This window comes from Amblyomma maculatum, chromosome 11 (assembly GCF_055883805.1).
Source record: "Amblyomma maculatum isolate TAMU_Amacu chromosome 11, ASM5588380v1, whole genome shotgun sequence".
Classification (NCBI taxonomy): Eukaryota; Metazoa; Arthropoda; class Arachnida; order Ixodida; family Ixodidae; genus Amblyomma; species Amblyomma maculatum.
In genome coordinates this window covers 65,498,431-65,522,891 of record NC_139354.1, presented here as the reverse complement: position 1 = coordinate 65,522,891, position 24,461 = coordinate 65,498,431, and the positions used below count along the sequence as shown (strand labels likewise).

The 24,461-nt window shown below is 40.6% G+C and overlaps 1 protein-coding gene across 1 annotated transcript in view; it reads right to left on the bottom strand.

The window, feature by feature from the left end:
* Nucleotides 1-5,235: 5,235 nt before the first annotated feature.
* Nucleotides 5,236-24,461, bottom strand: part of LOC146173998 (venom metalloproteinase antarease-like TtrivMP_A) — a 41,281-nt gene continuing 22,055 nt past the window's right edge. The window contains exons 5-14 of the mRNA XM_084585676.1: nucleotides 21,496-21,543; nucleotides 21,252-21,370; nucleotides 21,054-21,125; nucleotides 20,802-20,938; nucleotides 19,034-19,083; nucleotides 18,697-18,805; nucleotides 16,757-16,927; nucleotides 13,802-13,952; nucleotides 8,577-8,699; nucleotides 5,236-5,321 (exon numbers count right to left, since the gene is read on the bottom strand). Coding sequence (XP_084441802.1) covers nucleotides 5,256-5,321; nucleotides 8,577-8,699; nucleotides 13,802-13,952; nucleotides 16,757-16,927; nucleotides 18,697-18,805; nucleotides 19,034-19,083; nucleotides 20,802-20,938; nucleotides 21,054-21,125; nucleotides 21,252-21,370; nucleotides 21,496-21,543 — 1,046 coding nt within the window. The 3' untranslated portion in view covers nucleotides 5,236-5,255. The remainder of the gene's footprint in view (nucleotides 5,322-8,576; nucleotides 8,700-13,801; nucleotides 13,953-16,756; nucleotides 16,928-18,696; nucleotides 18,806-19,033; nucleotides 19,084-20,801; nucleotides 20,939-21,053; nucleotides 21,126-21,251; nucleotides 21,371-21,495; nucleotides 21,544-24,461) is intronic.

Here is a 24,461-nt window from a genome sequence, read left to right as displayed (position 1 = left end):
CTCAAAAAATTTCGAACTGTCACCGACCTCACCTCAACCTCACCTCACTCCGTGAGGTTGAGGTCATTTTGAGGTTGAGGTCGACCTCATGAGGTCGACCTCATGAGGTTGCCCACCTCTGACCGAATATACCGAAGCCTCCAAAGGCGTCGTCGAGGTCAATACTCAGCTGCCACTGTGTCGAGGACTAGGCATCGCAAGAGGTATCGCCAAATTCCGATATGGATAAGGTCAGGTTCCGGTAACGAACTTTAGTGGAGAGCATTATAATTATTATCAGCCTGACTATACCCACTGCAGGGGAAGGCCTCTCCCATATGTCTGCAATTATCCCGGTTCTGTGCTAGCTGCATCCACTTGACCCCTGCGAACTTCTTAACCTCATCCGCCCACCTAACTTTCTGCCGCCCCCTGCTACCCTTTCCTTCCGTTGGAATCCAATTGGTTACCCTAAGCGATCATCGGTTATCCTCTCTTCACACTACATGTCCTGCCCATTTCTTCTTAATTTCCACTAGTATGTCGGTAAGTTGAGTTATTTCTTTCACCCACTCTGCAAGCTTCCTATCTGTTAACGTTACCACTTCACTACGGCGTGTCTGATAGCCTGAGTTGCTTTGGGACGTTAAACCCCACAAACCAAACCAAACCAAATGTTACCCTTACCATATTTCGTTCTATAGCCCTCTGGATTGTCCTCAACTTAAGTAGAACCCTCTTGGTTAGCCTCCACGTTTCAGCCCCATAGGTGAGTACAGGTAAGATTCACTGGAGAACACCGACATCTAAACAAAGACACGACCACTGGTTTCCTAGACGAGTTACCAGACATTCGAGATGGATTGCCCTCTCCAGCTAAACGTAAATAGGTACACCTGAACAAGGCTGTCTACCTACACCTGACATCCATCGAGTCCTACCCTAAAGCAGAAGAGAAGCACGCTTCTTGAACGCTGCAGCAAATTACTTTCGTTCAGCATCGAAGGTGCTTTATAATCGGCTGTTCAAGCACAGAATTATCACGGACGTACACGCCTTACCTTTTCGTCAAAGCCCCGACCGTTATCGCCCCGGGAATAACAGGCCATCCGCAATCAAGTTGAGGAAATGCTTCGTGTTGATGTTATTACGTTATTACGCCTTGGCGGTACCGTTCGTGTTAGTGAAGACGGCACGCTTTGCTTTTGCATGGATTACCGCCGCATGAACAACGTCACGAAGAAGGATGTCTACCCGCTCCCTCGCATTGACGATACTCTAGACCATCTCTACAAGTGTAAGTATTTCTCGTTCATGGACTTGATGAGCGGGTATTGGCAAAATGAGGTCGATAAAATAGACCGGGCGAAGGCGGAGTTCATAAAGTCAAACTGTTTGTTTGCATTGAAATAAAGGTCATTTGGCTTGTGCTCCGAACCAGCAAAGTTCCAACGAGTGATATACACTGGCCTTGCTGGCTTGAAGCGGCAGATTTGTTTGATAGAAGTGGACGACGTTGTTGTCTTCTCGACAAACTTCGAAGAACACCTGAAAGGCTGCGAACAGAGCTGGATGCCATCAACTTATTGGAACTAACCTAACATCAAAAAAGTGCTACTTCGCCTACAATAAGCTTTGATTCCTGAGGCTCATTGTCAGCAAGGATGGCGTTTTCCCAGCACCACAGAAAACAGCTAAGATCGCCCAGTTTCCGCAGCCATCCGGCAATAAAATTGTTCGCTTATTCCTCGGGCTGTGCGCTTACTGCCACCTGTTTGTCAGTAACATTTCGCGCATCGCCGAACCACTGACGCATATTACGCAGCCTGAAGTTTCTTTTAAATTGAAAGCGCCGCAAGCGGTAGCTCTCAAGAAATATAGGCGCCTTGTATACGGTCCTCTCATGTTATCCGGCACTTCAGCGAAACCGCCGAGACGCCAGTAGCTTCGACCAAGGCGTAGTTCTTGTTCAGAGAAATGAAGGACAGGAAACAGTTATCGCGCACTCCAAACATCCGCTGTCAGAGGCCTAAGCGAATTACTCGACGACCGAGAAAGAGGGCCTCGTGATCATTTGGGAAACTTCAAATTTCAAGGTTGTGCGCGATCACCACGTAATCTGCCTGCTCGCTAATTTTGAAGACAACTCCGGTCACATTGCGGAATGTAGCGTGCGTCTCCAATAATTTGACACTACGGTAGTCAACAAAACTGGTCGTAAGCATTTCGACTCAGAAAGTTTATCTCGGGCCTCCATCGACGCTCCTCCAAAATAAAACGACGCGACGACTTCTTGGGAAAGCTAAGCGCCAGCAGATGTGCAAAGCTGCAACGCTCGGATTCTGAATATCGAAGTCTGGCCTATTACCTGGAAGGAAAGACAGCGTCTCCTCCTGCTGTATTCAGGCATCACTTGTCCATGCTACACAATGATGTCGTTATGAATAACTTTGACTCCAGCAGTACCAAACACCTTGTTGTACAGGCAAACCTGAGAGAGGAAATTGTACAGGCCTTCCACAGTGAGCCAAAGGCAGGGCATCTAAGCCTTACATGGACGTAACACCAAACCTGGTAGAAGTATTATTGGCCACGATTAGCTGTCGATGTCACTCAATATGTCAAACATGCCGTGAGTTCCAGTGACGCTAGATACCCCCAAAGATACCTGCAGGGCTAGTGAACTCAATAACACCCTCAGCTAAACATTTTCAACAAAGATGGATAGGGATGAACCTCCTCGAACCTTTCTCAACTTCACTGATGGAAAACAAATGGATAAACATGGTCAACGACTACATTACCCTCTACGCCGGAGTAGAAGCCCTGCCTAACGGATCCAGAGCGGAGGTTCCCAATGTGTTGGCCCGAAACATTATCCTCTGACACGGCGTTCAAGGGTATTTAGGACACAGTTGACACAATCCATCTTTATCTATAGTAAAAAAAATCACCGACGTACACCGGCGTACAAATGGACTTAAGGAGCATCTAAAAACATTATTTCAGATATGACTGCCATGGCGCCCATGTCGAACAGAAGCCATGAGACTCCATCCTGTCTTACATGATTTTCGCGTATAACACCGCTGTCAAGGAGGCAACAGGGCGCCCCCGTTCTAGCTTGCGTACGGCACAGATCACACAACCACATTCAACGAAATGCTGCCGCACGTAACAGACGAGGAGAACCTGGACTTCGTCGCCTATTTTCAGCGTGAAGAGGAAGCTCGACTACTCGCACGGCTGCGCATTAAAGAGCAACAACGCACCGACGAGCGACGATACAAATTGCAACTACGCGAAAGAGTACAAGCCGGGACACCAAGTGTGGATAGGCTCACCGATTCGCCATCGAGGACTAAGTAAAAGTTGTTACGTTGTTACTTTGAGCAACACAAAATACTTCGTAGGTCGGACATTGGACTAAGAAATCATTCCCGTCGGTACGAAACAACGACGACATGTTGCCGAGATGGCATACATGTTGTAGCGCGTGCAGAAGCAATACGCGCGCTAAAAATCCGAGGTGTTCAAACTTTCCACAGTTTATGGTTATTCTTTGTTCATTTTGGAATATCGAAGTGGTGCTTATTAAAGGTTGGCAGTAATGCCGTGAATCATGTAAATTTCTACTTTTTTTTAAAAGCCGCCGGCGTATGGCCATATCACTATGATTGTAGCGCACGCATCGATTATATATTCATTGTCGGCTCAAACTCGTTGTTTCGAGACGCGGCTTTATCCTTTTTGATATTGCATAATATGTCTCAAGATGTATCTCGCAGGTTACAAGCTACGCATGTGAATTTCTACAATGTTCCATGTTATGCTAGTCACCGTTCGCGGTTTATCGATGTTTCATCGCCGCCCTTATATTGAGCGCCGACGAGTCAAAAGGTCATCCTGTGTTCTACAACCAGCGAACACCTTTGCCCATATCGCCGCCACCGAATCACTTAGTTGTTTTGCGGGCACAAGCCGGTCGAATATACAGTTTCTTGTGCACTCCCAAAATCTTCATTTGCTGTTATCGGCCTGGTCATTATTACGTCACAATATCAGATCATTTTGTAAATGCTTCCGGGTCGCGTCAGGTCTCTACAATTACCTGAGCGTTGCTTTTAAGGTTTAATTATTACACGCCATAGGGCGTAAAGCTTCCTCTAATCTCGTAAATATTATTTCTAGGCTTTTCTCAGAGGATTCAATTGGGTAGTCTAAAGTGTCTCCCATGTTTGTTTGCTTTCGCCCTTTGGATTCCACTATAATGTGCACTGACCATGGAAACTCCATTAAACGCTAACAGATAAGCCAGGAGATTAGTGTACTAAACCTATTGACGGTTCGCATGTAAAACACGTAACTTTTTACAATGGAGAGGGAGGCAGCTTAAGCCAATTTTTCGTTAACATGCGCTTCGCAACAGATTCTCGGCGATGCTTATTGTTCGCTTTATTAGCCAGTTTGCGTCCATGAGTAGCTGCAGAGGTAGGGACGGACAGTAAGTTAAGTAATGTCCCAAATACAAAGAAGGGCTAGATTGTATTCTTAAGCAAATATTATAGAGCAGTGGTTGTTAAAGCATCTCAAATTTTGCTTTTTTTATTTTCCGACATTCATATCTTTTATTCTGTCGTTTTTGTCACATTGATGGATATACTACGCTTCAAAGTTGTTGCAAATTCTGAAATAAACCGATAATATTGATGTCCATTTTACATGGTACATTGCGAACTAATCCCTGTGTCACTAATTAAAAAAGAAAATTGCTCACTTTTCAGCTCCGAAGCTAATTGTTTATTTTGTTTTGTGCGCACAAAAGCACCTATTACATCATATGTTTTTCTGCATGTCATACTGGGTAATAAATAACACGTTTTTCATCCAGTACTAACACAAACTCGTCACTGATGTAGTACTTCAACCGAACCGGGTATTAACGCGGTATAGAACTGCAGAACAACTTCTTTAATCAGTTACTGCATGTTAGGATTGTGAAAGTGTAAGGTATGAATGAAAATCTTCACGATATGGATACGAATTGGTCATTCTCAATCATTCTCGGAGGAATAATGACCCGGTCCTAACATGCTATCTGCTTTCCTTAGTAAGTAAAAAAGTTGAAAAACGTAAACACGCAGAATAGTGCAATCGCTAAGTCGAGGCGTCGTTCTCGCATGTCTTTTCTGACTTCCGCTCTCCCAAGTGACACTATTACCAAGCTATGCGAAATAAATTTACACAGTCGAAATATTTTGCGACTAATTCATTCTTTATTTGCCGACAATATTTGCCATGTACCTTCTTTTCTTGAGAACGCAGTCGCCGTTTATGCAAACCTGCAAGAAGTAAAATTAAAACACCAAAAAGATTAAAATGTGTGCTGTTTGTACAGCGCAAGGCATCGAAATAAATAGAAGTCTAAATTATACAACACAATAATCAATGAGGAACTGTATGAAATTAATTCCGATTTCGTGGAATCTGATCCGATTGGCGGTATGTGGTTCTTTTTCTTCTCATTTGTAATTAATTATATCCGAGAACGCACTAATATTTCATATTACGCGATAAATAAAGAACATGCCTATGTTTTCATCCTGCCATTGGCTGTTGGCTTCCTCCACACTTTGGTGCTGATGTATGACCCAGTTTGCAAGTAGTCACGCCAGCCATATAACTAAAATTATGCTACTAAAGAATTACGAATTCTACTCGTTTGTCTCCTACTGTAACCGAACAGACACCTTCGCGTAAGAACATTCGGGCTGCTAGCTGCACGTATACTGCATTTTTCTCTTTTATATCTGACACTCAAAACGAAAAAGACCTTATCTCTATTACAAGATTCTACAGCACAATGTTGTAATAAATATACCAAGAACTGTCCTGAATGATTGGATTACTTTTTAATACGATGCGCTTCACTCCAGCTTTCTGTTTCTGGGTGCAAACCCTGGCGATGCAATGCTCCCTTTCCTTTCTCTCGAGTTATTTATTGAATACCATTCCCTTTACTTCATTTTTGTTTTAACACATGGAATTCTCCCGAAAGTCCATGATGGCAATTATGTACAGTCGTGCATCTGTTTTAAATATATATTTATATTCAACACTTACAAGTGTCCCAGTGTAATATATGAAATTCGAGTTTTATAACGTCGACAATGTAGAGTGGTACTTTCCTTTCCCGGAGTTCACGAGAATATTTTTTTGGGGGAAAGGTACCATCACATTTCATTTTTCTGTATTGCTACTAAGAGCGCAAAATAATCTGCATCATCATAACTAAAATTTCAATGTATCAACGGTCTCAGGGTAACGAAAACTGGTTAGTCAAATGACGAGAAAAGCTGCGTGTTAGTCTTCACTATTCTTGTCCGCCAATTTCTGTTTGGTGTTAAACATTCGTCACAATTCGCTGCATTTTTTTAGTAATTCGGAAATAAGCATAATTTTAAACCTTTAAATTTAGTGAAAATGAGCTAGCGTTAGTGTGCGGACTAAAAGCTTTATTTACTGACTTTAAAAGACAGCTATCATATAACCAGCTGCTGATTCATATCTATTGCCTAGACCACAGGAAAAAGCCATGCTAGAGAGAGCACTCCAGAAAAACAATACGGGTATTGTTTTCTGAAAACGTCCACAGGACAGTAAAGTACAACCGATCTTACATGGACTCTTAAGCTCGCAAGGTCTTAAGTTGCCTTCTGGGACCAACAGAAACCTTCTTTGCGCAGACTGAAGATTTGTGCAAATATTCAGTGAGCAGCTTTCCGATACTATTTACTTTACCAGCAGAGTAATTTTGTTCTTAAATTTAGCTAATAACTCATTACAATTTCCTAAAATTTCCAGGACAGTGTAATACATTATTAATACCGCTTTTAGAACATAGCAGTCTATAATCCTCTTTTGATTGCACGAGGTTAGGACAGAAAATTCTTTAAATCATATATTCATATCGGACGCCCGGTGCATCACACAAATGAAACCACCGTCATTCATGTCGTATAGCGCCAACAAATTAGAAAAGTACTGGGAAACTGTGGTGACTATTTGCTTTAGTAAGACATATATGTTCCCAAATTTTCATTTTCACTCTTTTATAACTTCAAAAATGCTTTCACAGTCAAGAAATTTGATCCATTTTGTAATAAGTCTGTAGCTTCAAATCAGTGTTTTTCATAATTGCCACACCCAAGCTAGGTGCGTTCATATTGAGGAAATTTATAAGACAAGACGCGCACAGAATAAGTAGTCAGTATCTCCATCCTCCCAGCTGCAAAAAATAAAACTGGTTGCATTTGCTGCAATAGCAAGGCACGAAATAGCCGGATAACAGCAGCGCAGATGCGAGTCTGTTTATTGACACCGTTTTTGCAACCCGTTGCCAAAGCAGCATGAAACATATTTAAACAGATACTAGGAGTAAGAGGCGTTGCTTGCGTCAAGATAATCCGCATAGAATACAAATAACCAAAGCTTGAGCGTTGTGCACGTAAATAAAAGATGCTTCAATACTTAGCTTCTTTTGTTCCTTAGTAATATCCTGCCGCGCTCCTAATAACATGTTCATGCTCCTACAGGTTCCTACAGGTACCAAGAGCCTCCTCGTCGGCTTAATTCTACGTGTTATATGCATGGCTTTTGCTGGTACCATTAATTTACATCTGCAGCATAATATATTCATCCTCGTCCGTTCTTATTTTGGTGTCCTTATGTGCACAGCTGTATTTATTAAACACTATATTCAATACCAAATGGTGATTCTGACGAACTTATCACATGTACCCATGTAATGAACGTCATGTTATTAGATTTTCAGTATTTTATTAGTTCAGTTGCAAAGCGTATTGAAGTATAAGCAGAAAAAAGGTGTGCTGTAAGATGCATTACATAGGACAGTACTTTGCTCTAGAATCACACTAGAGTACAAGTGAAGGAGCTGTGGTGTATGATGGCAGAAAAAAAGACAAGTGCGGACGCATAATGAGCTCGGCTGACGGCTGACAACCGCATCTATGAAACATTTTGCTAAGGAAAGGCGCTTTGTCTTGGCCACGCGATTGTTCTTCTCGTCTTTGCGCAAATTTTGTCTTCTACAATACAGATCACGACATCAAAAATTTGTCATCCGGACACAGCAACGGGAATTTCTGGAATATGAGAGCATGTACATGGAACATTTCATCAAAATGCTCTCTTGGAGGCATTCATTTGAGAACAAATGCTTTTATAAAGTTCTTTCACTTCTTTCCATAATTTATTTCATAAAATGTAAAGAGAACCACAGGCTAGTTTTCCTCTGGTAGAAAATGCTGATCTTACGATAATAATAATGAGACTATAAAGAACTCTTCTGTTTAATGTAATTGTAACTGCAATCCTCATTAAATTTTTTCTTTACTTAACCTTGACCTGATAAATATTGAATAATAAAATGCCGCGAATTTGGGTTTTATTTCATGTTTGTTTTCTCAATGCGCGATGCAATTGGTACGTAACCTCTCAAAGGTTAATTACCTCCGCTAAACAAACAATATATTTTACACTAAAAATACGACAAATATTCTTTAAGGGAAGCTTACCCTTCCGGTGTTCTTGTCACATGTGGTACCATCAATGAGTAACATTGGCCAGTGGTGATCAGAGGCTTGAAATTGTTCGCCAGGTACGAAACACTCGGCTTTGCAGTTCCTTATGCCATACTCCTGCAGATTATTGATATTTCAAAGCTGCATCATCAAATCCTACCAAACCTCATAAACAAAATAAATATATTATTGAAGTTTGAATATGCAGCCTTACAGCGGTTCATTACTAAACGCAAATTCAATGGTTGCAAAAAGCTTTTTTAAAACTTTATATTCGCCTATACTCCGAAGCTCTTATTATCAGACGCATGCCCCGATAAAATCACGCTAAGTTTTCTGTTTATGATGCGCTACTGGTTTCAATAATCACAATCCACCTTCATGTTGTTTCTTTTTGCACAGTTGGAAGTTTTTACAAGTAAAGAAAGTGTTTTCCTTATACATGGTGCGTATATCCCGGACCGTTTTCTCTTTTTTACTTCAACTGTTTTGTGTAACAAATTATATTAACTAAGAAAGCTTCGCATCATTTTGAAATTGTGGGCCACTCTAATTCATCTTCAGCCACGAGGCTACAAAACTATCATAGACCCAACTTGCGATCACATACGCAGTGTGAGTGCAACACAACGTAACGTGCAAGTTACGGTACTTATGCAGGCCGCCGCATAAGCGTGACCAAAATTGTGCTTGTAAGAAACAGTTCTATTTGCTTTGTCATATAGTGTTCCCGTTGCTTAATGACCAGCTTTTGTGTCAGGAGGAGTATCCGGGAGTATTCCAATATCATCCGTACCACAGTACGTGCAAGTTGTGGCTTGGCAGTTCAACCCGCCCATTATCTGCGCTTTGCCTGTCTTGTCTACATGTTGAGAGATGGAAACATTTGATGTTATTTATCAAGAAAGTTTGTTTTGTGCAGAATTGAACACATTTGTGAGGTCTTCGACTTCAGATATCACTTAAGTTTCAGATTATCGCTGTGTTCGTCAACACATCTTTTGAAGCTCGGCTCAGTTTAGAGCTGACGTTGAAAATTTTGAAAATTCCTAGTTTAACATTATAGATTTCTCATAGAATGAATGATAGATGTGAGCATTTTCTGCCTTAGTTTTATTACTGCACCCACGTAATATAAAAAAGATACTTTTAAATAGGTAACTTATATATAAATTTTAATTGTATCGACAGATTGCACCAAAGACGTCACTTTACCTACAGAACATTACTTAGTCCGTTTGAAAATTTTAATAATATATGTCAAGAATGTAATCTATTTTTTGAGGTAACAAAAATAAGAGCTCGGAACGACCACTTGACAAAAAAGAGATGATTTGTAGTCATTGAGATAATAAGCCTTCTGATAACTGTAATTAACGCCTGGCTGGCAACTAAATGTGATGTGCAGAAAATAAGGAATTGCAATTTTGCACTCATTTTTAGCGAATAAATGTAGGCTGCTGCGATGGTATTTCAATAAATTGTATGTTCTACCTTGCAGCAAATACACGCTAGACCATCCGCAATATTACTCCAATTTTAAAACGCCAATCATATGAAAATATCACCTTGGATTTTTGTGATATTTTCAAAATGAAAACGAAGCAGCCATCAAAACATTAAGTCATATTGTTGGGGGCGGGAGTGCGGAAATCAGAAATCCACCGCAACACTTCTGAAATAATATTTATTGGGTTGATTTGAGCTCCCATATAACTGTATTGTTCGGCGGTGACTATACCAGCAGACATGGTTTGCGGTATTCGAACCTTCGAATGCCCCAATGATTTTGCCACTTTAAACTTAAAGGTTGCCAAAAAAGAAAACTCTTAGACCCGAAGCACTAGGCAAGTAAAAAAATCTAGAACAGAATGAATGCAGTCAGGTGTACGGTGGTGAGAGATAAATTTATGGTCGTCGCTTGTTGATAAGAAACTGAAAAAGCATTGGCTGGTTTGTGGTACTGAGGGCGAAAAACAGAACAAAGATTGGTCGCAACATTTTCAATCTTGAACTGAGAAAGCATGAATTCGAAAACACTGAGACCTGTCAGCCTAAACTATATTATCCTAAACACCGAATGAAAACAGAATAGCAGCGCTTCGCTCACATCACAAGTCCAAGATTAGGGATAAAATTTAGTTAATGCGTTTTAATTCTCTTATTGTTTCAATGTGAACGATAAGGCGCGTTTATTGGAGGTTTATTTGAAAGGAAAATTCTTTCTCAATCGTGCTGCTTCATTATGTATATGGCAAGCTAACTTGCTTTTAAATAGAATTGTATGTGATTACTTTGCATTGAAAATAAACTGCTGAGAAGATAGAGAAGAAAAATCAAAAATTTTGCGTTAAAGCTACGGCTAAGTTGTCCTAAAAGAATTGAGAACGAATAAAACTTGATAATAAGTGTAACATTGTCTGAGGCGGCTAAACACTTGCTGTTATTGTCTCCAGTATGGACGGTACGTAGGAAGAATGCGCAAGAAGTATGGTCAAGTCCTTTTTCATATTCACGTACGGCATTTTAACTGAGTGATTCATTTACGAAGGGAAGGAGCACTAGCGTTGTCAGACCATTTTCTCCCACCAGGCAGTTACATTCCGATCGCAACCAAAACAACTTGGGTGATTTTCATCGCGCCTGGCACCACACCATAATAATGGATCTGGCTCATTCGGCTCAAAAGGAGACCAGCCACTGCAGCGAGGCGAGCCTATTTAAGACCCTTAAAAATGGAAAGTGACGGAGACGACGCAGTGAAACATTTCCGCTGAGGAGAAAGAGGAGGAGGGGATTCGCACACCTACGGTAAATGAGAGCACGCGCACTTCCAATGGCATCCGTGATAACTGTATTTTAATCCAATACAAAAGCAGAAAAACATAAAACACGAGGGCTCATTACGAACAGGAGGACTTTTTTCAAAAAAAGTTAAAATATAATCGCGCCTTCCATTACAGCTAATAAGGGGACTAAAACTGTTATTTACTAAATACAGAAAGTTCGCAAGAACAATTAATATTGAACCCCTCGTATCTGCAACGCAAGAAGATTTTAATAAAGTTACGCCGCACCAAAGTAATATGCAGATGATTCGCGCTTTGACTAAAAGCATCATGTCCTCACGCATTCATGCGGCACCCTGGAAAAAGTAAAGCATTAATTTAAAGAATAACTAATCGGTCATCAAACGTTTTCGTTCCCCTTCTCCCATCTCAACTCAAAGTAATTTGACCTATAAGAAGAGAGCCAAAAAGGTATACATTCCGATATACTGAAAAAAATAAATTGAGGCATGCAAGAATATATCTATGTTCAGCTGCAAAGCACTCTTTATTCTTGTCACGAGACGAATTTCACAAAGATGAGAAACAAGTCAGAAGAGCGCGGCGCGGAGATCGTGGAACGTTGTTCTGTTCTGAGAAATTCTCTTTGTCTCAAAACTTCCCAACAGCTCTTGGCTCTCTTGTGCTCGGTTAAACTTACAAGGGTACCAAAAGCGACGCGGTTTGACCACCGAACTAGAGCATAAGAGCAGCTTTCTAAAATCAGGTCGCGATTGCACTCCGCAACGCCGTACGACATATGTGTTTTGGGGCCGCTCAATGGGTTTGCGCACACAGATTGCCCACTTGACCTCAATGAGGAGGAGGCGGCGACTAAGAATGCATGGTGCGTAGTCGCCCTGATTGATTGACATGAATTTTGAAACTTTATTTTGGAAAATAAAGTTTTTATACAGAGCTTCTACAGTGATTCCAAATGTCACTAAGGCAACCTCTGCAGATAGAACCATGTCATAAAAAAGTTTTGGTACTCCGAAAAAACACTACAGGAAAAAATACCAAAATGCAAGCGGAAAGTTTTCTTTGGTCTTTCAAACAATGGAGATGAGAAAGCTATTGTTCTGAAGCAAGTATTCAAGTGATGTCAAGGGCGCTATTTTGTGGGACAGAGCATAGCTTTTGCAGTACCTGCTGGAGCAGCAGGTGATAATGTGATTAAATTAGACTGCAGCCTTTCGCTATGTTACACGCACCATAGAAAGGGTTTCGCTGCAACCTAGGTGCATTGTTCGTATACTTCGAAGCAATTAATTATGCCTGACCACGGCATTGTGCTATTCTTTTATATGTGGACCGTCGCTAATATTCTCTTTTTTGGTTTAGATATTTATACATGCCATATGTGGCTTGAACATTAAGCCATATTTTTAGTATCTGCTGCAATTTTTATGACATTATATACAGACAATAACAGGGCATGCACTACATTTGGGTATTAACAACAATTATTTCAATATAAGCAGCCACGGAAATGTTTTTGGTGGTGATTCAGAACACACGGTGCGTTTCTATGCGTCTATTATTCACCATATGTGAGGCTAGCTGGCAGTTAATATATTCCTAGACGAAGTGTAAGTCAGTGCTATGCGGTACTTAGTTGTCGTTCTAAAGAAATGTGGCGGCCTAATTTGAGACCACTGATTTTCTTTTTGTTTCCATAGGATAACTATTCGCCACAGTGAGTTTGCAAAAAGTAACAAAGATGTCTGCCCATACTTAGCAATTTTTTTCTTGATTTTGAAACATAAGTTTTGCTTCCTGATATTTCCTTGTGTAGCACTTTATTGCATTTTGTAGCATTCCAAGTCAGCTAAAGAATTCAAAAATGCCATGGTCACTCTATAGAATGGAAAATTTTACGTATGAATGCGTAACACCGACGAGAAAAACTATGAAAGAGCACAAAACAAGGGTTTATGAGACGGAGCCTCAGCTGGCAAGTCAAGCCAACGTTTCGACCAGTGGACTTGTCTTCGTATGCGTCCCCTTGTCGAAACGTTTTCTCAAATTGGGAATTTAGGCTTCGCAACCATTGCGTAGTGTTCTTTTAAATTGTGCAACCATCTTCTTTCTCTCGCTCTTCCATGTAACATAACAGAAAACACACATTTGTAATTTTTAAAGGCCACGCGGCGCTCACGTCACATGCAGCAACGATTAGGTTAACTTTGAGTAATCCCCATTGCAGCCCACAAAATATCCTGCGGTTATTATATTGCATCTCTCCTGCCACCTGATATAATTCTGCATCTCCGCGCTGGAAACATTTATACCTTGCGTCTTTTGCTTCCATGTCAAAACAATCATAGATCATTGCAAACATCGCCACCGAATCAAACCGGACAGCATTATATTCTTTTATACACATACCTTCATGAAGTATGTCTTTTTCAGAGTCGGGTACGTCATTCTACACTGCTTGTTCCAACTCAAAATATCACCTGGAATCTTTGTTGTGTTATACTTTCTTTTGATATGTCTCGTTGAGTTCATATGATGGAGGCAAGTAATTTCTCTAGACCTATATGGAATAAATGTAATAATAAATATTTATTTCCAGGCCGACGTGGCATATATGAAAAACCCATGCAATACGAAATGCTTCGGAAAATATTTTTGGGTATATGGCCAAAAATGAGTCCTCCACTGACGAAATAAATATTTTTCATGAAATATGAATTACAATCTGCGAGGGTATCACTACGTCAAGTCAGTGCTAAAGCATTAGTTTCTGCCGTGTAGGAATGAGAGCGTAGTCTGACATCTTTAAGCCGCTATTTAACACACCGCAGTGGAAGTCTATATTGCATGGGTAAGATTGTGATAGCTCGATGTTTTGCCTATTTTTCCACTGCTTCATAATTTTCCTATATAATGAAAAACAAATTTCAGCAAATCTTCACTGACAGTTTTTTTTTGGACTGCATAATATAACCTCTTCAAATGCAGGTCACTTTTTACGAACATTTTTAAATACATAAGAAAAGAGGAAAAAAATAGTAACTGAAAAAATTGCGAGAACAAAGCCGAATCTAAACCGACGAAATGCGAAACGCTGCTGCACACGGTGCATCATGTTTGGGATTATTATCATTATCAACTAAATTCCTTGTTATTACCATTGCTATTGCCGTCATTGTCGTTATCCCTAACTGCGACGTCATTCTCAGGGCTGACAAGGAGAATTATGGTGCGCGTTTAACGACGCTGGACGTGGCGCAGTTGGTTAAAACATTTAGCTGGGGATCCGAGAGATGGAGGTTCGATTGCGGTCGAGACAGGATTTGCATCTTACTGATGACATGATCAGCATGACTGACAAGTGACACATCAGCTCACAGGTCTCATGCAAAGATCAGACGCACAGACCTCGCGCACACATCGAGTACAACTCTCGCGTGCGGGATTTTGATTATTAGATTACAGCACGTTTGCCTGAACCATCAGAAAGAACTGACTTTCTGCCCACGCAAGTAATGCAATAATGTTGGCCATTAACTAACGATCTTCATTGCTAGAAGTTTCCGCGCCACGCTGACGACTATAACAGAGCGGCAGCACGTCTTGCAACTACCAAGGCATAGCAGAGTTGAGCAGGCACACTCAGATAGTCTGGGCATCTGTTGACTACGTTGAGTGTGTGGAAAACCACGCACTCCGTTGTCCAAATTTACTTTTTACGGCGATAGTAGATTGGTTCAGCCGTACTCATTAACACAAGACGTTTGCCGCGCTCAAATTGCATAAATTTACTCTTTAACACACAGATTATCACGTATTTTGCTTTTAGGCTCCAGCTAGCTATCATCCGAATAAACTGTTGATCTTGTTAATAAAGGCGCGACGCGAATTCAGCTCAAAATAAAGTAGGTTACCACTTTGAACGCAGTTCTTCAAATTACACAAAATAGCAACGGATCTTGCGCACATTAGCGGAATTTCTGCGGAACGTCCAAACTGAGGCTACGCAAAGTATCGAGAAATGTTTAAATTCAGGCTACGCGGAAACGTCCCTGTAACTTGAAATTTGTCAAGTTTATTTGATATCAACCCTCTGATGTTTCACAAAGCATAACGTAAGCCCAATATTGCAATATGTGACGTGAGCCAGAATACATTTACAGAATGTACATTTACAGAAATATAGCGCGTAGAGCCTTAGTGTATATACCGCGTATTTCATCGAATCGTTTATAATATCGTAAAATATAACTGAAATAAAAACATATCTGCTGGAACCAACCCATAGCCTGAGCGGATGCAAAGAGCTACAAACTTCTACTACTTATGCAACTAAGTAAACAAAATTATGCAGTTAGCTTCAAAATAGTACATATTAGTTCTTTGTGAAAGCACCGTATTTGACGGATGATACCCTAACATTTTCACACACTGCATAACAATTTTCTCAGGCTCGCTGCAGCAAAATATTCGCCGCTTTTGGCCACATACAACCGAAACTATGAGTATTAAAAGCACAAAATTTTGTTGGAGACGTGCCGTCTTTTGATGATGCGCTGCACCGACTCAGGCGCCAACCTCGACTCCAAGTACTATTGTGGCCGAACTTGTGCAACATTTATCTTGTTTGTTGCAAGGTAAAGCGCCGTTATTGCCAACACCGCGTTTGTGATATTTTACATTATTAGACAAACTGCGCATACGACGCAACAAACTAAGAACTCAACGTTTTAGCTACTGCGACACATTGGCAGAGGACGTCAAGAATACACTGTAGACTCCCGCGAGGCCAGTGCGCTCAGTTTTGATACCTTACGGAAGCAACACTGTACTTCATCTCATAGCATCATTTAGAAAATTTTGTTTTTAGTTTTATGTGAAGCGACTTTCATCACCTTATGTACTGCTTAAAACTCCCCATTAGTACAAACAACCATACTGCGTTAAATGTGTTTAGACGGTTTACATAATTAGGTGCAAATTAAAAGGCTCCCATTAAAATGTGTCCGCCGACGCTGAGAGCTCCTTGACTCAAACGTCTTTGTTCTGTTGAGAACTTCATTTTTTTTTATATTTTACACAGCTGGCTGAAACGCCCTGTATCAGCCGTTGATTTTTGATTATAACCTCCTGTTTTATAAACCTATTTATAAATATGTTTCATTTGAAAATGCATTTCCTTCTTGCCAACGGCTAGGTTTTCGGCCTCTGCAGAATCGGGTACATTGTATTCATTTTGCGGACTTGTTACTTTTGCGATAAACTCCAATCTTTTATCAGACCTTTTCACCCATTTTGAAGCCGCAGTCGGGTACATTTGCAAGCTTGTGAAAAATGCATAAAATAGAATTGATATTCACTTACCACGCGACAAGTGAAATAGAATAATCGCAGCATGACGAAAATTTCATACTGTTTGAGTTTTCTTCTATGTAGCTCATCAAGTATCCGTGCTCCCAAGGGCAGCGTGTTGAGTCTGCTTTATAGTGCTTTATGTGCCCATCGATTGCGGATCCATCATGAGAGCACCCTAACCTAAACAAAGTCATTAGAGAAAACTATTTTAACAAGCATATCACGCAACACAATTTTTAACGCCACCACAATATTGTTAAATGGTGACCCCGAACTTTCGTTTAAAACCATCTTCCTCCGAAAAGTACCATTATTCCTACCAAATGCAATCATATTCTTTAAAATAAAACCTTCGACAATGGTTTTAACTCAAATTTTCACTTATTGAAATCCGGTTGTTGCTTTGTGGCCTGATTAGATTAGAGTGAAATATTATAAAGGTCTTCTGAGCAGCAAAATGACTTCTATTGAGCAGTTATGTGTCTGAGTGAAATTCGATGGCCTAGTCTGTATATGCAGCGGTATAAAGCCTTATTTCTGCTGTGCAAATTGCGAATAAAAGCCTAATTTTCAATTTATAAATACTAATATTATTGTGTGCCCTAATTATGCCCTATGATAGAGTACTGAACAAGACTAGAGGGAGGTCAATGTTTCAATGGGTCAATGAGGTCGAAGTGTCAATGTTTCGACAAGTGGACTTGTCTTGATCGCTCTGCCCAGAAAAAGACTAGCCCACTTGTCGAAACGTTGGCTCGACCTGCGAACTGAGGCTTCCCCCCTGTACACTTGTTCTGTACTCTTTTACATCATGTTATCGATCTTTTTTCTCTCATTCTACCTGGATCCTAATTATTCCCTGCAGTTTAAAAAAAAAATATTAGAATACATGCAGTCGTTTTGATCAGTGTTTATGGAGACCAGTACTTGGAGAAACATCTTTCGGGGGAAGAATGCAGAGTTCGAGGAGAAACTACAAATATTTACGGTTTGATTCACACCGTCAATATAAAGCAACCGGTCATGGCGAAGTGTCAAGAGAGAGGATGGCAAAAACGTTCAACCGCAACTCATTGACTCTGTCGGTTCTCAATGTCTAGACCATTTTCGTTCCGGAGTCGCGATTTTGTACCTCCGGATGCATTATGGAATCCAGCAAAGATCAAAAACGTGTGTCACTTCTAAATTTTAAATTTGCCTACTTAAATATTATGCATTACCGCATAATTTGAAAGATTACAATTTGTCGATGAGAGCAAGGTACGAACGACAATCTATGCGAACTCGACATTATCCAAACTGGTAATTTTTACCAGTCCAGGGACTTACGCAACTGATATCCAGTTTTCATTGTATTTTACTTGGAGACAGGAGAAGGAACAATCGCATCCCGATATTAAATGTTGAAGGAGGAAGCTAAAGGGGGTATGATCTTGTATGCATGAGGTATTTGCTGCTATTGCAGATCGCAGTTCGTTTTCTATGCTGTCGATAGACGAAAAATGAAATAATTATCCACGAGTTCTTAAGGTGTTATACTGTTTTCGCACTGCTGAGTTTTCAATAACTTTCAATACAATGAATCCAAGGAAACGTTAACAATTAGTTGTGCTAGTGGTATTCACACCCGCCATTTATTCTAGGCGCTACAATAGCAATCGTTAGATCAGAAACCTTCGAAAGTGTTACCCAAGATTCGCTGCAAGTGGTAGAATTAAATTTATCCTAACTTCTCAGCTTCCCTAAGAGCAGCATCTTGCGTAACCAAGTTGATTGTCACGGTATAAGGTTTATTTATTTTATGGCCTTTCTTAGCTCTATGCGCGAGCTGTTGAGACGATCACATCGTGTCTAAAGCAAAATAACTCTTTTTGTGGGTTCCTAGCGCAACTTTCCAGGATGTTTAAGACAGCCGTAACGCTTCAACACTAGTTTTGTTAGCGACTTACGTGTGTCCTATTTCATGAGCCATGATCCGCACGCCAATATAAGTGTACGGAGAGTCTTCGCCAAGTCCAACTCTTGTCTTTGTGCACACCGATCCAACGAAAGCGTACCCTTGAATGAAGATTTGAGAAAAAGCAGCTTATAGACTCCTCGGTTAGATGAAAAATGCCTTAACGTTTCAAATGCGGTAATGGCCGCATAGCAGTTATTTATTACACCGGTTATTTAATACACGCCAGTGCAAAATTTAGTTTACGACGGTTCAAAATAGCAAAACAAAAGAAGGCAATGTTTCCACGAGTAAACACACTCCAAAATCTTCAGAAAAGCTTTTCTTACCCTGCAAGGTTTTTTCAACTGTGGAACCCTGAACAGCTGCCATGTCCAACCTGCAAGAGAGTATTGCTATATATCGAGTGCATCCCCTGCGAAGTAGCTTTCTGCATTGCTCCAAAGCCCACTTTTAGGATTAAGCAAAACGGGACACTCTGTCAGTTTAAAACATCTTTACTTCTGCGACAAAAGTTATCATAGACAGCCTTCAGAAAAACCATGTCAGTGATGACATTGCAAAATATTCAAAAATCAAATTGGAGTCAGGCATTTGTGTCAAATCACATCTCCACGTACTCAGGTATTGAAACTAACCAGCTAATAGTCTATCCTTGACAGCATCGTTGGATCTATATTTATATACGTGTGTGTTGAGAGATTTCTTAGATTGTGAAGCGCATTCCTGTGAAAAAGTCTTCATTTTTGCGAGTACTTTGTATCTAATAGAACATTTTTCTAAGTTTGCTACACGTTACAAGTTACTTGGCAAATTTTCTAAGTTAGCTACAGTATTGATAGGACACTTCTGTAAATTATTGCTCATTATTCTAAGTACAAAAATATCCTTTTTCTCTGCCACAAAACGTCAGTAGTGAAATGTGAGGAGGTTTTGCAAATTTGCAAATTTTGCAAAACCAATTTTCAACTGCAAATTTGATGGTTGGTTGGTTTGTGGTGTTTAACGTCCCAAAGCAACTCAGGCTATGAGAGACGCCGTAGTGGAGGACTCCGGTAATTTCGACCACCTGGGGTTCTTTAACGTGCACTGACATCGCACAGCACACGGGCGCTTTGCTTTTCGCCTCCATCGAAAAGCTGCCGCCGAGGCCGGGATTCGATCCCGCGTCCTTGGGAACAGTAGTCGAGCGCCGTAACCACTGCGCCACCCCGGCATTTGAGGCTTTGAGAAGTATTGATTCGTACTCTCAAACAACTAATTACGAATAACCTAGAAGTGACGTGGGAGAATATTGTTGTTTTACTTCCTAAGTTTTTCATCTGAATGTCATGCGAAGAAATGGAAGTCAAGTTTAGACTAAATAAAGTAAAGACATGCATCAGTACAGAGCGCGGTGGAGTGCAGCACCCTAAATATAGCTTAGCGTGCACATTTTTTCTTTATGAAAGTGGATAAAATTTAGAAATTTCCGCACATTCCCCATCCTTTTCGTTTCCCATCAGAAGCGCTTTTTTTATCTTACTGTTCTAAGTTTTGTTTTGAACCACTTAATAATTACAGTTGGCTTGGGGCACTGGACCTCAATTCGACGCCCGGTGTAAGCAATTCGTTTTCGGAAGATCGGATACACTAGTAAACGTTATATATAAATTCACATGCTTGGAGGTGACAGTCGCACATTTCTTACATCTTGAGGCCGCGTATTCCTTAAAATTTAGAGGTGTGGAAATTCTGTAAGAATCTAACTGGACGTCGGACATTTCATGCAACGCATTCTACCGTACGTATTAGGCAATGCTGTATTGTAGATCAACGAACTACCACACACAGCACAAACTGCACAATCATTATACAGAAGTTGTTAATATTTATTATTATCTAAATGGTAACGTTTCAGTCCCAAATGATTTCCACAGCTGTGAAGATTGAAATTACATGTGTTGAGTGTTTAGAGAAAAATAAAACTCATATTTGTGGTCTCAAACCGCATAACATTCTTCACCTGTACTCAATAAACCAAAACATGGCGAGCGCAGCAAATGAACTTTTTTGGGTATATCGTTAGACAAGCGATGCAAGTTCCGTAATACCTACCCTGTGATAAAAAAGACGATGTCATATTTTGAATACCTGACCTTATTTTGGTCAACATAATCCACCAAGTTATAAAGGGATTTTAGGCCATCGATAATATTTCCTTGAACCCGTTTAAAGTACGTCTCTTTTTCCGCCTGAAATAAACAAGCAATCGCCAATGATAAATAAGCAATTGAAAGATGCCGACAACATAATGAGAATAAGCCCTGAATTGGAGAAAAAGATTTCGCAATTAAAACATATACTGACCTTTGTAATCTCCACTGACCTAAATACTAACTGGACACGTGGTCGGGATACAGTGAGATAACGGAGATTGATCTGAAAAACGATCACGACAAGCATCACTACAAACATCTCCGCATTTTTAAAGAACAAGAACTTAGATTGTGTTACATGGTGCGCACTAAATTAAAGCTGTTTTCATTCAAGCAGCGTTACACTTACCGTGTTGAATTCAATAATCAAGTAGTTCATCATTCGCCTCTTTGATTTGAAACCAGCGCGAAACTTTGAATCTACAACAATTCGTATTTCTGGATATACTATCTGTACGTCGTATATACCTACAGAAAAGAGACAAGACTTGTTCACCACACAGCATACCTTTACAAACGTATCTACAATATGCCTTTACGAAATAAGCATTGATTTCAGTAGAAGTATATTATTTAGATATATAAGCACTTACTTCCTGACCGCTCTGATGGTGTTTCTTTGGGCTCGTTGATCGGTTCGCCTGGAAATAAGTAGCAGATTATGTTTTGTATATACAATGCACACTACCATGTTCGCTGTAAACTTTTAAAGTCATGTTGCAAATTACTGTAGTTTACTATTGCTTCGCTTGGAAAATTCCTTGCGCTATGGTAATAAAATCTATTATAATTTGAAGCTTGAAGCTGAAGCCAACGCAGTCACGCAGATATGAGTCCTTACTATATTGTCTGCACATTAGTAACATTGGCTGCGATACAATGGCTGTTATTCAATTGACACTATTGCGCAAACGTGCACCAAGGGAAGGGCTGCACAACATTTACTCACAGCTGAAGATTTCATTCTGCGTCCAAATTTACAATCGCGAGGCACGCGCATTTGGGCGGGAACGTAACCCACAGGAGTCACAACTTGCCATGCATATCGTTATTTTTATTCCAAAATTTGAAATTATTAAGCCGAAGCTTGGTTATATGACAGGCCGCGGTAGCACTTTACATCGCCTTTTCGAATTGTCGGAAATGGGAGACTTACACAAAGTTTTCAGTTTTTAAATAGCTTTAGTCGACTTAGTTTTTCTGGGAAATGAAAACGCAGTTTCTGTCTGGTTTTTCGGTGGACAACCGAAATTACAATTGACGACATAAAATTGTGAGTAAATCTGTGATCGGTTCAAAGCCTTCACGTAAATTAGCTTCGAGTACCAGATGTAGGCTAAATTAGAAGCGTCATGGTATGACACAATCCTGTGCGCTACCCAGAGCACAATTTTGTCACTTTTAGTACGAAAGTAGGTGCGCGTCTCTTTCACCAAGTTTCGAAAAACTAGAAAATGGCGAAGGTTTTTCGGGCAAACTAGTCGTTAAAGAACTGATTTATTTATAGGAAGGGAAAGGCACCGTAACTGTCTCACTTGTTTTCTGTGTACACCGCAACCGCGCCGTAAGGGAAGGGAGGAAGATGGGAGTGAAAGTGGAAAGAGAGAAAGAGGAGCCGTAGTGGAGGGCTACTGATAATTTCGACCACCTGGGGATCTTTAACGTGCGCTGACATCGCACAGCACACGACGCCTCTTCGTTTCGTTTCCATCGAGACCTCGGCGGCTGCGTTTCGATGGAGGCGAAACGTTAGCTGTCAGGTAAAATTGCACTTTTGCGAGAGAGTGCGGAGAACTCATTGTGCCGAAACGGCGTCACCGTACAACACAAAACGCATACGAACACCCCATCATTTGAAAACGTGTCGGAAAACTTTCTTGCGTGATTTAAACAAAAATTATGCCGCAACCAATCAATGCGTAGCATTCAGCGTGTGTCATATTATTAGACTTCACATTTAGAATCTACCGGATAAGCAGTCTAGGGCCTAGTTAATAATGGGGGTCAAAAGGGGAAAAATAAGTAGCTAAAATTAGTTACCGCTAACCATAAGCGCATACGTCCACTTAGAAATGGCAGATACAGCGGTGTCTCTTCCGAAAAAATGTAGAAAGCATTGGTGAATGAAAAGGCAGTGCAAAAGGCGCTATTGCTCTAACTCTTACAGGGCAACTTAAAGTCCCCACAAGTTTTCCTAGCATGGCTGGCCTACAATTCGGGGTTCAAGCCTTTATTTTAAGTTTTGTTTTTTCCAGCATTTCCGAAGGTAAAGACTGAGAAAGCCTTTTAAACGCAAACAAAGGGCGCTTTTTATGTATCCAACAATAGCTACTATCCTTAGTGAAAGTTATGATTTTTAGCGCAAAGAACAAAAGCCGTCTCAAGCACGAATTCTGTTTCCGTCCGTGAGTGCTGCCTCCCGCGTTTGCATGCTTTCTTATAACCACTGATGAGGTGTTCACGGTTTTCAATTACCAAGTCATGGCATGGAGTCCATTGCGAAAGCGTTGAAAAAAAGTTCTGCAATTCCTTGACGTACCTTTAGAGATACGGACACATGTTAAATGAGCTTGTCTGAGCACACGTTACCCCTCAAAAGAACAGTATATGAATTGCTTCTCCCAAGTGCATACCAATGAGTCAGAAACACGGAGGCTGGCAAAAAAGAGTTCAACTTATATTAGGACCTCTTACAAAGCAATGGAACCACAACTAGTAAGCGCAAGGTTAAAAGACTGGACACATAGAGAATGGATATGCGAAAAGCACAGGTTAAAGACATTCTAATAAAAATGAGAAATAGGCGGGGCAGGTCATGCACTTCGAAGGCAATATAGCTGGTGGCCTCTAAGGGTGACAGACTGGATTCCAACAGAAGGCAAGCGTAGAAAGGGGCAGAAAGCGCATGTGGACGGATGAGATCAGATGTTTGTGGGAAACAAATTGGTGCAGTAGGGACACTACCAGATAAATTGGACATATATCGGAGATGCACTTGCTCTTCATGGGGTATAGCCAGCCTGGTGATTATAGCTGAGCGTACAGCCTTGGTTACATCCTGCTATTCCTGGGCTCCAGACCAGTATACTTAGGTGCTTTGAGAGGATACACTGGCATTGAGATTTAGCTCAGTGATGCCGTAGACACAACACTAACCGATGTTTTCTAGTTTTTGTTTTCAGTGGGAACAATTCGCTGCAACTGAACATCTTCAAGATTGGTTATGACTTTGAAAATAAACAAAAAACCTTCAAGAAGTGCGATTGGAAGAGATGAAGTGAAGGAAAAGAGGGCAGGACAAAGTCTCTCCATCATGCAATGCCATATGAAAGGTTATGGCTTCAAGGAGAAGAATAGACAAAAGGTGAAGAACAGATGCGTTGTAGCTGCCCAAGTATGATCGAAAGTAACAGCGAAAGGAGAGCTAATAATTAAAACAAGCGGTTAAGAACGCTTCATAGGGTGCTTCTTTAGACAGGAGGAAGGGGGGGGGGGGTATGATCTTTTTATTTTAAGTGTAGTCAAGGAAGTCATATGGCCTCTGACATATCGTCCAGGC